Source organism: Lepisma saccharinum, chromosome 14, assembly GCF_977018435.1.
Source record: "Lepisma saccharinum chromosome 14, izLepSacc3.1, whole genome shotgun sequence".
NCBI classification, from domain to species: Eukaryota; Metazoa; Arthropoda; class Insecta; order Zygentoma; family Lepismatidae; genus Lepisma; species Lepisma saccharinum.
This window is the reverse complement of record NC_139242.1, coordinates 45,766,676-45,777,919: the sequence shown is the minus strand read 5'-3', so window position 1 is coordinate 45,777,919 and position 11,244 is coordinate 45,766,676. Positions and strand designations below refer to the sequence as shown.

Below are 11,244 nucleotides of genomic sequence, written 5' to 3'. Positions count from 1 at the left end.
TATTCTATTAACCTGTCATCCTGGATATTTTTGCCCTGAGGAAGTAAGACTGAATGACACTCTGCTGTAATGAATCAGAAAACTAGCAAATATGGAGTATTGTATTCATGGCCATCGGTGGGTACTAATTATTGGGGGTGGGGGATGCAAGAAATTCAAACCATACAATGAAAGAAGTAAGTTTATGTAACAGATGTTTAATTAATATATATGAATACGGTAAACTAACTGATTAATATGAAATGAACCATTATTCAACATTTCTCTCTTGATTGGTCAATGTTACTCACTGGGTCTACAAATATTACAATATTTCCTATTGACTCTCATAATAGAAATAATGTCTCATAACATATTTTAATTACAGTAACTATACGAGTGATTTCAGGACTGCTTATAAATGTAATAAAAACTTTTTTCAATTCACTAACTACTGTTGAACAAAGCTTATACTATTACATCCTTAACATTTTGAATTACATAAAGGACCAGGACCCAAATATTTTTCTTCTGAAATCGTTAATGGATACAAAAGTTTCTGCTATTTCATGCAGATTAATTCTATCCAATTCACTTTGATGAATGTGACACACAGCTATGTTGTTTAAGTGCTTCTTTGTCATTGATGCTCGTAGGTATGTCTTTAACCTTCAAAGACTGCTGAAGCTCCTTTCCGCCTCACAGGAAGATGTTGGGATCACTAGAAGCAATCTCACCAGCACTTCAACATTTTTGATAATGCCCTTGTTTCAGATGACATATTCAGGTGGTGGTTTAAACAATCTCTCAGTGACACCACAAAAAAAATTTTGTGAAAAAATTTTCAATTCCAGTTCTAGTGACTGTACATCAATTTCAGGATACCCAGTCAGGTGTTAAGATTTTCCTGCTTGAGAAGACAATCTTCTAATTTTTTTTTTTTTTTACATGTCTGATTGGTTGAATCTTATATCCAGTCCTGAGAGGCAAGTATCAATAATACAAAAGTACTATGTCCTGTAGAAGTTCTCTGGAGATGTATGGCTGTAGTTGTCAGTGTCACTTAACCTTCTACGGATGTATCTTTTCCTAGGCAATATCGGGCCTCCCCCATGGCACAGTGATAGCATCATTGCCTTGTAATCAAGGGGTCCCGAGTTCGATACCTGGTGGAGGCACATGTGGTTCGGATCCCACTTTAAACTGTAGGTTCAGTCCCGATTAGCCTTACTGTGCATAAAGTGGACTTAAAACAGCAACTCAAACCAAACCAAACCTAGGCAATATCATAGGCTGGAGGTCGAACTTTTCAATTTATTCATTGGCTTTGTGGAAGATTTCACTGAAACTCCTCGCAGTTCTCATATTGCTGATGGACAATTTTACAACATTACAGCTTGAAGCAAACCAGAAACAGTTCTTTGCCTCCCTTGGGCAGACTCGTTCAACTTTTCTAATACATCAATTAAATTGCTTATCATCAGATACCAAAGCACTGTTTCTCCACAGTTGAAATTATGAAGTAACGCACTTGCTTGACTGTTAGTATATTTCAGTTCATCAAGGGTCTCAAGAATGCTGGAATATTTTTTCAAGATAGGCTAGTACGAATTTGCTTTCCCCTATATTTCCACCTGGTTGGACAAAGTGGTTTGATTCGTGAAATATTTGAAATGAGACAAGGCTGCTGATTCTCTTTCAGTTTGAGCTTTGAGTTTGGGAACATCTTTAAACTTGTTCGTAGTATTATTGAGCACTCCCAGTTCATTAGCCCATTGGAAGGCATTTCTAGCACATACACTAGCTTCGGTAGCTTCTTTAATAATCAAATTAATACAGTATGCACCACATGTGACTGAACTCCTCTGGTAACACCTGACATAATTGCAGCTCCATCATATGATTGGCCTCTGAGATTTGACAAAGGAAGGTTCAGTCAGAGGATGACATCACGGAGTATGGTGGCTATTTCCTCTCCAGTAGTGCTTGGTGCTAAGTACAGCCCTAAAAATGTTTCGTTGACTACTACGTCTTCATCTATCCACCTAACACAAACTGATCCCTGCTCATCATTATCGGTATCTCTTGTGCCATCACAGATTAAAGAAAACATTAAGGGTACAACAGAGAGAATTTCATGGGTAAAATCTGATGATTTTGTTTGCCAACAAAGCCAAAATCTCATTCTGATGGTCTGGGTGAAGCATCTATCCTCGTTTGTTTTGAGAGAGCCAAGACTGAATTTTAGGACAGTCTTCTGATCTAAGTTTTAAAAACTCGACTAAATTGCCCTCTTCACCTGTGCCCCCTCACAGTACTAGTCCTTGACGGGCTAAGTAACGAATTGATGAAATTTTGTGGAGCAGACATTTTCTAGGCCGTTGTTTAAGGGCAGTAACTTTACTGAGGGTAGCTTTGATAGGGCACTTTCAATGGTGGAAACCCCTAACTGATTGTAGGTGAGCTGAACTCTTTTTGTGTGCAGAAAAACTTTTCTAATGCTTTCTTCCAATTACGAAAACCTGCAGTCAAAAAGGCAAAGTCCATTTTTGTCACTAAACATTTCGTTGGAGCGATACTATAGTATTTGTGGCAGTAAAAACAAAATACTCCATCCTTGTCATTAATAACATGAAGCCACTTGTAAGAATCAAACCAATTTGGTTGAAATTTTAAAACACGTCCTTTAAGTTGTTGATTGCTAAAATCGTGTGGCAGTACATGATTTGGCTCCAGTGGCGAACTGGAAAACATAGGCGTACTTAACCCCGTTTCAGGACATGCAGCAGTTCGAAATTGACAATCTTGTGTAACTGGTCGTGCTGATGCTGTTGAAGACTATGTCTGCTGTTGATTACTGGCACTGCACTCAGAACCCGTAATTTCAACTGACGAAGAAGAACTATTATCACGAGATGCACTCCCATTTCCACTGTCTTCTTTTATCTTCTTCTTTGGCCTCTCTGTATCCAACTCCTTACCACTATCGGTGTTTGTGATCTTTATTACAAATCTGTCCATATTCAATGTCTGAACAGACGACAGCCCCATGAAATCAACAAGCAAGAAATGGTAACTGCAGGAGGGTACAGCCTCATAGTCGAAATCATAAACCACACATGTTTTGATCGAAGAAAGAACCGCAACATTTAATCTACAAAAGACCTTGTAAACAATGCTCACGTTTTGAGAAGTTACGATAGCAGAACTTCCACAAAGAAACATTTCAGTATAACAATGAAATGCAGTTAATTAACAATCATTTTCGGTTCCTTTACTTTCTTACTATGCTGCCCACTGCCCACTTTGTCGATCCTCACGTTGGAAATGTAACAATCATGTCAACAGAAAGTGGATGAAAGCGTAAGTATGGTTAGCGGTAAAGAATACCACGGCTCTCTATTCATTTCAGCATTTTCGTATCTTTGTGTTACTAAGTTGCCTGTCAGGAATCAGATTCTTTAATTGTCATGGACTTTTTAAGAATTTTCATAGATGGTTTTAAAGAAATACAACTTCTAATGAATTCAATAAAGAGGTAGAATGTCCCAGGATTAAAAAAAAAAAAAAAAAAAAAATTGATGACTATAGACACTATTCAACTGCTTATACGTGCTTATGAGTATAGTTCCACTTGATAAACCATTCTTTTCGAAAAAAAAAAACAACAAAAAAACATTACTTCATTCTTTAAAAAACTAATACGATTTTCGAAAGTAGGAAAAATATTGGGGGAAACGATCGTCCCCTCATCAATTATTCAGGGGGACATGTCCCCCACCTACTGACAGCAGTGATTGTATTTCATATCCTAAAAAGTGACACTTTACTGTACTGTAGGAGACTTCCTAAGGTACATGGAAAGACCATAGTAGTACAGCAAAACAGTAATGGATAATTTGAAAGGAAGGAGTTTTAAAAATGAATTATAATGCAAAAAGGTAATAGTAGTAATAGAATAATTACGTTTGAAAGCAGAATATTAATAAATTTATTGTGAATAAAAGATAAATATTTCGGTACAAAAACTGGGTAGATTTCAGGATCAAAAGTGGTATATAAAATTGCATTTTGATGTTAAATAGTGAATATAACCCTACATTTGATTTCAAAACTTACTGCAAAATATATACTTTTCCCTTCTAATAGCACACTTAGGTAGTTGTCAGAATATTAAGTTTATTCCTGTGTAAAGGAGTCCATTTTTGCTTCTCAAATATTTACAGCAGAATGAATCGATGTTCCATGATTTGCATAAATCACAGGATAATTCAGATTTCAGAAAGTGTCACATCCATAAATAACTATAAATTTTGAGCTTAAGGGTTTATTTTGAATTTTGAAGTTCATTTCGCATTATTTTGTGAACAAAATATGGTAGGAAAATACACCTCACACCTTTGAGAAACGTGAAAAATGAACATTACAGTGTGTCATTTCACATTTTGTGCTTCCTCAAAAACAAAAAATAATATATTTGTGTGTGTGTATGTATGAAATATGTAGAGTACAAAGAGCATTTAGTTACTTAAAATAACATAGACTTCAAAATATGTATAAAACAAATTACTTTATTCATCTTATCAATATATTTTTAAATAGATCATCAAGGTTGTTTTTTTTTTGTACAGAACAGCTGAACCTTCTAATGCACTAGAAGATTAATTACTTTTCTCTTCTCTCCCTCATACATTTATCACTTGTGTTTTTACTAAATGTGTCATGCCGGTAACAGAAAGAGCACATCAGCATTTTAGCAATTCACCAATATGTTTAGCCATTGACAATCCCTGTCTTGAGTAGACTGAATTCACTGGCAAACAAATCTGACTCCACTTGGTCCAGTGACTTCATTGCTCTGTGGTAGATGTTGGCAACGTTTTCTGGAGAGCCTTTTCTCAGTTCAAATTTCACATATTCCATCCACACATCTGCAGAAAACAAAGATGTACAAAATATATTTAGTAGTGAAATTGTTGAGGAAATATGCGCAAGTAATGAGTAAGAAATGCATAGAAGGTATTACACTGGGAATGTACTGGCCTCCATGGTGTAGACTGGTTAGCATAATTAATTTTGTCATTTAATTCCTGTCAAAAGTCAGTGGATGGTAAGGGGACATAAATGCTGCTCATATCTATATGATTTTCATAAAATGATAGGGGGAGGGTTCCATTGTAATTAAGAGTTCTGGGTTCAATTTTGAGTGTGGGAACATCAACTGCGATCTCGTACATTGTTATCGTCTCTATCAACAATCAACCATCTCCTATGGGTTTCATTATTCGACATGGTCCTATTCCTGATTTATAAAATGTGTTGCTTATAAATGATATACAAAAAATTAACTATATTAAACTAAATTAACTCTAACCTGTGTTGTTCTTTCCAAACTGGTCGCAAGCCAGCTCGTAGCACTTCCTTGTCTGTTTCAGATTAACCACTGGCTGCATATTCTCCATGGCAGCCATTTTCTGGTGAAGTTCCAAGCACAGAGGGGGGCGCATGCTAATCTCTGTATACAGTTTCCGTGCAGCGCCAATGCCTACAATATGAATTACAGAATCAACAAGGAAAAACACTAAAATGAACACATTGTAATTCCTAAACTTGACAAATGTTGCATACTTCCAGTATATTTATACACAGGAAAAGTAACAGACAAAACTGATTCAGATAAACTCTAGGTTTAAGTCAACATAACAATATTCATACCTTTTGTCAACGTGATCCACTCTATGTACATTGCTTTGAGTGGGATGGAGATAGCACTCGCGCATAGCAAGCTTCTCTGAAAATACTGCTCCACCTTGGCCACAGACTTTGTCTGGTAAAATTCGATCATCTTCTTCCACAGAGGCAGGCACTCGGGGATATCCCCCAAGTGGGCAATGGTGCTCTCAAACACCATCACCGCCTCTTGCTCTTTCAACTTGGTCAGCAGGAAGTCCAGGCGATACTGCCACAGCTCGATGCTCATAGGAAGACGCTCTGTGGCTTCTCTCAAGATCTCGCCAAGTTTCTTTGGTTTGTCGTCGGATTTCAGGATATCGAACTGGAAGTTGAAAGAAAATAAAAATGAGGAATGACACTGCAGAATAAGAAATTAGGACTGAGCCGTTACCACCTTCAACTGATACTTGCAAACTGTAACAAGCGACACAGTTCAGAGCATTTATAAATTTTAATAAACAATTACATACTTAAAGTTTTGTGTTTCTGCGTTGCAGATTGGATAGTTTTTTCCGATTCATTTCAAAGGCTCACTGCCTTCATTTACTAAGGGTACCTGGAACGGAGATGGTAGCACTGGTTCCAGGTAGCAGCAGTTGCATTTTCTCCTGTCTGGTGGTGCTGATGTGTGTTTCTTGGCTTGTGTTGTCTGCTGTGCTTTCTGTCGTCGAGAACAAACAAAGAAGTGACATGCTACCATCTCCGTTTCAGATGCCGTACCCTTAGTGAATGAAGGCAGGGAGCCTTCAAAATTAATTAGAAAAACTATCCAATCTGCAATGCGAAAACATGAAACTTTATGTACGTAATACTTAAACTGCTTTTACCGCATCAGTGATGAATTTAATAAACAAATTTTTCCATTATCATCATATTGTATAGTTTTACTTTATACTATCAATCATTTCATATGAGACGATCATTTAATCACCCAATCCATACCATCCCATAAAGTTGCCATAAACAGGGTTCCCACGCAAACTCCAAATCCATTTTCCCTGAGATTTCCCTGAGTTTTCCAGAATCCTCATATTTTTTCCAGAGTATTGAATGCACAGTAAATGACTACTATAATTTTACAATGGCCTCCTCCATTTCCCCTCATAGCCATACCATCCTCACCTTCTCTATTACTGTTGTTTTCTGATGCAAATAACAAAACTAGTTCAATAATAAAATACAATTACACTTCTTTGCATGTTATTAAGAACAAAGATGACCAGTTTTCTAGAACTTTAAACAACTCTCAAACAATTTCTAAGACATCAATCTGATATAGAACATTGAAATATTTTCACACTTTTCATACATGTTTATAAATGGATACAATATCAATTAATCTGTAATGCGTACAATAATAGTTAAGACAAACAAATTATTGGAATTTTTAAAACATAAAAATGAAGTGACAATTATTAGTACCGATTTAAAAAGGAATAATAAGTTACTGAGACTGAAATATAAAACAAGAAATGTACTTAAGGTCTGATACAGCAAATTAAGAAACTTTACTTCTCAGAAGCTTCAAGTTTTTTTAATTGTTCTGAAATAGCCTTTTCTTCTTCTTGCATCTTTTGTTGTTTGGCTTGTAAAGCACAGATCTCACTTGCTTTACGTTTCATTTCTTTCCTTTTGTCGTCTTTGTGATCACATTTCTTTCTCATCTTCTGCAATGCTTCTTCGTATGTAATACGTGCACCTTTAACACTCTGGATCATATATTTGCTTACTTCTACATTTGACACTCCTCCTACCACTTTCACTGCATCATAAACTTGCCGAATAGCCACAACAGACTCTTCTTTCAAGTTTTCTATTAAAACCTGCTTATTTACAGAAAACCCACTTTCCACATATGCATTGCCATGTGATAAAATCAAAACCAACTTAACAGTGCTCCAAAAAATCCTAATCTAAGATAAAGAAGTGAGGAATGCTAGTACGTAATGGTAAGTTAGTGACAGTTGCAAGTGCAAGTGTGATGGGGGTTTAAGTATACACCATTCGACTGGCCTTCACCTCATGATATTAATGTAGATCTGCTGGTCCTACAAGTAATTCCATTTTACACATATGTGAGCTTTTGAGGCATGTAAAAATTCACATGTCATGTCATGACTATAACAATAGTTGAACATGATCAAAAACAACAAGTATTTATGAACAGTACATAATTCATATATGGCACTAGTAAGTAAATATTTAAAATTCTGTTCTAAATGCAGTAAATACACAATCAACAATATTGTACACAAAAGATGGCAGAAAATAAATATTTCCCTAAACAGGACACTCCATTTTTATACTATTTTGTAAAAAAAGAAGGAAGAAAAAACTTAAAACTACTCCCTAATAAGGGAAATCAGATCAACACTGGTTAACTTTGGACATCAGGTTATCTTTATTATGTGTTTTCCACATCTTGAAATATATTTTACTTCATGTAAAAGATCGAAATCAGCTAATTAAATTTTATAAAGTGCAAAATTTATGAGGGTATACACTTGGTCACCAGCCCTGGAATCACATTTAAAAACAAGAAACAGACAAACAAATAGATACGAGTTCCTTGCTGAAAGAGAAATGCTACAACAGCCTAAATTATCCACAGACAGGAGAATATTATAATCCCTCAGTTTTGCTTCATTGGGAACCATTAATCAATTACAAGATTTTCCCTGAGATTTGTATTTTTTTCAAATTCCCTGAGATTTCCAGGTTTTCCAGGTGTGTGGGAACCCTGCATAAAGTTGTTGCAAACATAATTAAAAATTATACATCATGCACAATTTTCAGGAATTTTACACTATGCAAAAGTATTGAACATCACTCTTGCAGATCCTGTGAAACTTTCTGATAGTGATATCACTGACATTGGCTCAGCCCTAGAAGAAATGGCACAGGTTTATAAACACATACACACCGCCCCAGTCCTCTATTTTAAAAATGCTAACACAACAAATTAGAACTAAAACCTAACAACATTAGGAACTTGATAAGAGTTATGTGAAGAAGATGATAAAATATAGAAGAGAGTCTGTGCTACAGCATTTATCTTTTGTAAAAGTTTCACTTTGAGCCTAAATCTGCTTTCTGGGATTGGACCTACAATTTAAAGAGGGATGCCAACTACCACCAGGTATTGAATCTGGGGCCCTTTGATAACAAGGTGACAGGATTATGAAGTTATGTAAGAAACTGTAGTTGAAATATGTATAACTGTATAATACTGTGTTGGTATAATATATGCACAAAGTCAGCTCAATACAGTGGAAGCTTGACTTTATGTTGTTGTTTCTTTCTGGGAACCAGGGTGAAAAACTGAAAATGTGGGAAAATGTAAAATCCTGGAAAATGTGACATAACTAAATCTTTACAAAAACTCTAAGAAGGTAAAACTGAGGATCTACTGTATATAATAATGTAAACAGGATTAGTAGATCAATTGGCACAATAATATAGGTCTGCTGATGAGCAAAACAATAACCATTCACCACTCTCCACCAGGACTTAGCTGTTCACTCAGAGAATGAAACTCTATGTGGATAAGATTGTCACCCTGAACTTATTCAACACAGAAATATGAAAAAATTGGACTTGCAAACCAGGCAACTGAAATAAAAACAACATCCAATTAAAAAGCCAACAATTTATTATTTCATATGTCAATACACATGTGGAACAGTGTACAACAGATGTCATCCAGATATTAGCATCGCATGAACGAAATATTTGTGTTCCATTAGGAACAACTTCAAATTTCTAACAACACATGATTGTTATTATTGGTATTGTATTGTGCGTCGATTGGACGTAATTTTCTTAAAAGCGTGCAAACAGTGCGATGTTTTTCCCAAGTTCATTAAGTGGAAAGTGCAAAATAGCAGTTACAGAATGAAGAACGTTATCCATATTTCACAAAAACGTGCGCTTTCCGCCGTTATTTCTGACAAACATGCCGAAATTCGCCGACTGTCTCACACGTGCGAACGACAAAGAAATCGACTGGAAACCACGCTACCACCCGCTAGGTGGGAACATCATCAAATACATGCTGCAAATCTTGGAAAACCAAAAAAACTAGATCTCTGCGCAACAAACTTCACCACTTAGGAGGAACATGGCCGAGTGAGAATACAATCAACCCAGATGGCGGACATGGAAAAAACATCATAAATCTGTCGAATCTCTCGATCCCTAACAAATTCAAAGAACTCCTTTCCTACGGTGATAAGTTTAATGTACAAAACAGTAAGCCACCCACCCTCGACCTCATATGTGCGGCAGAAAAAGCAGCTTGTTTTGCCCCCAAACCCCAAGATTCTGAAAACATCAGAACGTCAGCAGCTGGAATTTTTGCAAAAGTGATGACCAACAGTGAAACCAGGAAACCTAATCCAGTGCACCAAGAAATCTCTTCTGTCCTCTCCGAGTTTGGCAAATGGCTGAACACCAATGACGTTTGGTGTCTAAAGTCTGACAAAACAAACCAGTTCGTAATCATGCACAAAGGTGATTACTCTATGAAAGTGATAGACAAACTAAACAGTGACTCGTATAGTGTCATCAAAAAAGACCCCACAGACAGGTACAATAGAATTGTGAAAAATGCAGTGAAATCTAGTGCCATACTTAGTGAACAAGACCAGAAATTCCTTCTCAACCCCCACCCTTCACCTGCCATTGCCTATGGCATTCTTAAAACTCATAAACCTGGAATCCCCATGCACCTTATAATAGCTGGCTTCAATTACCCCACGGTCCACCTAACAAACTGGCTAAAAAACAAAATATCTCAATTCAATCACAAACTAACATAAATGTTCCGCAACAGTGCCGATGCTAAAAATCTGGTGACTTCAATAGTGCAAGCTGACAGTGCAAAATTAGCCAGCATTGACATAGTAGATATGTACAGTTCAATCCCCACAGACTTAGCACTGCGTTCAGTTGAAAGATGACTGACAACTAACAGAATCCCTGCCCTAGAGGTACAAGAGATAACCAGGCTATTGGAAGTTTGTCTAAAAAACAATTACTTTCAGTTTGAGGATAAATTCTACAACCAATCCGAGAACCTTGCGATGGGCAACCTGCTATCAGCTCCTTTAGCCAACATCGTCATGCACCTGGCTGAAAAAGAGATACTCCACACTCCAGAACTACAATACATCTGATATGGAAGGTACCCAGATGACACAATAGTCATATACAAAGAAACAGAAGAACTCAACCTTCTAGTGAACAAGCTAAATAGCATCCACCCCAGGCTCAACTTCACCGTAGAACAGAAAAACTTGGTAAAATCAACTTCCTGGACATCACCATCAGCCGTGCACTTAACAAATTCACAACCACAGTCTACAGAAAACCGGATGCAGGCAACCAGTACATACATGTTCTCTCTAGCCATCCCCATAAGCAAAAAGCCAATGTGTGGCTGAACTTCTATCGAAGAGCCTTCTCCTACTGTGGCAAAGAAGAGGATCTATGAGAGGAGATAGCCACCATCACTGAAATAGCCCTGAAACA

At 36.7% G+C, this 11,244-nt stretch overlaps 1 protein-coding gene across 1 annotated transcript in view; it reads right to left on the bottom strand.

Annotated features, from left to right (window-relative positions):
• Positions 1-4,529: 4,529 nt before the first annotated feature.
• Positions 4,530-11,244, bottom strand: part of LOC145998846 (U3 small nucleolar RNA-associated protein 6 homolog) — a 32,606-nt gene continuing 25,891 nt past the window's right edge. The window contains exons 8-10 of the mRNA XM_083135515.1: positions 5,695-6,034; positions 5,354-5,524; positions 4,530-4,910 (exon numbers count right to left, since the gene is read on the bottom strand). Coding sequence (XP_082991641.1) covers positions 4,753-4,910; positions 5,354-5,524; positions 5,695-6,034 — 669 coding nt within the window. The 3' untranslated portion in view covers positions 4,530-4,752. The remainder of the gene's footprint in view (positions 4,911-5,353; positions 5,525-5,694; positions 6,035-11,244) is intronic.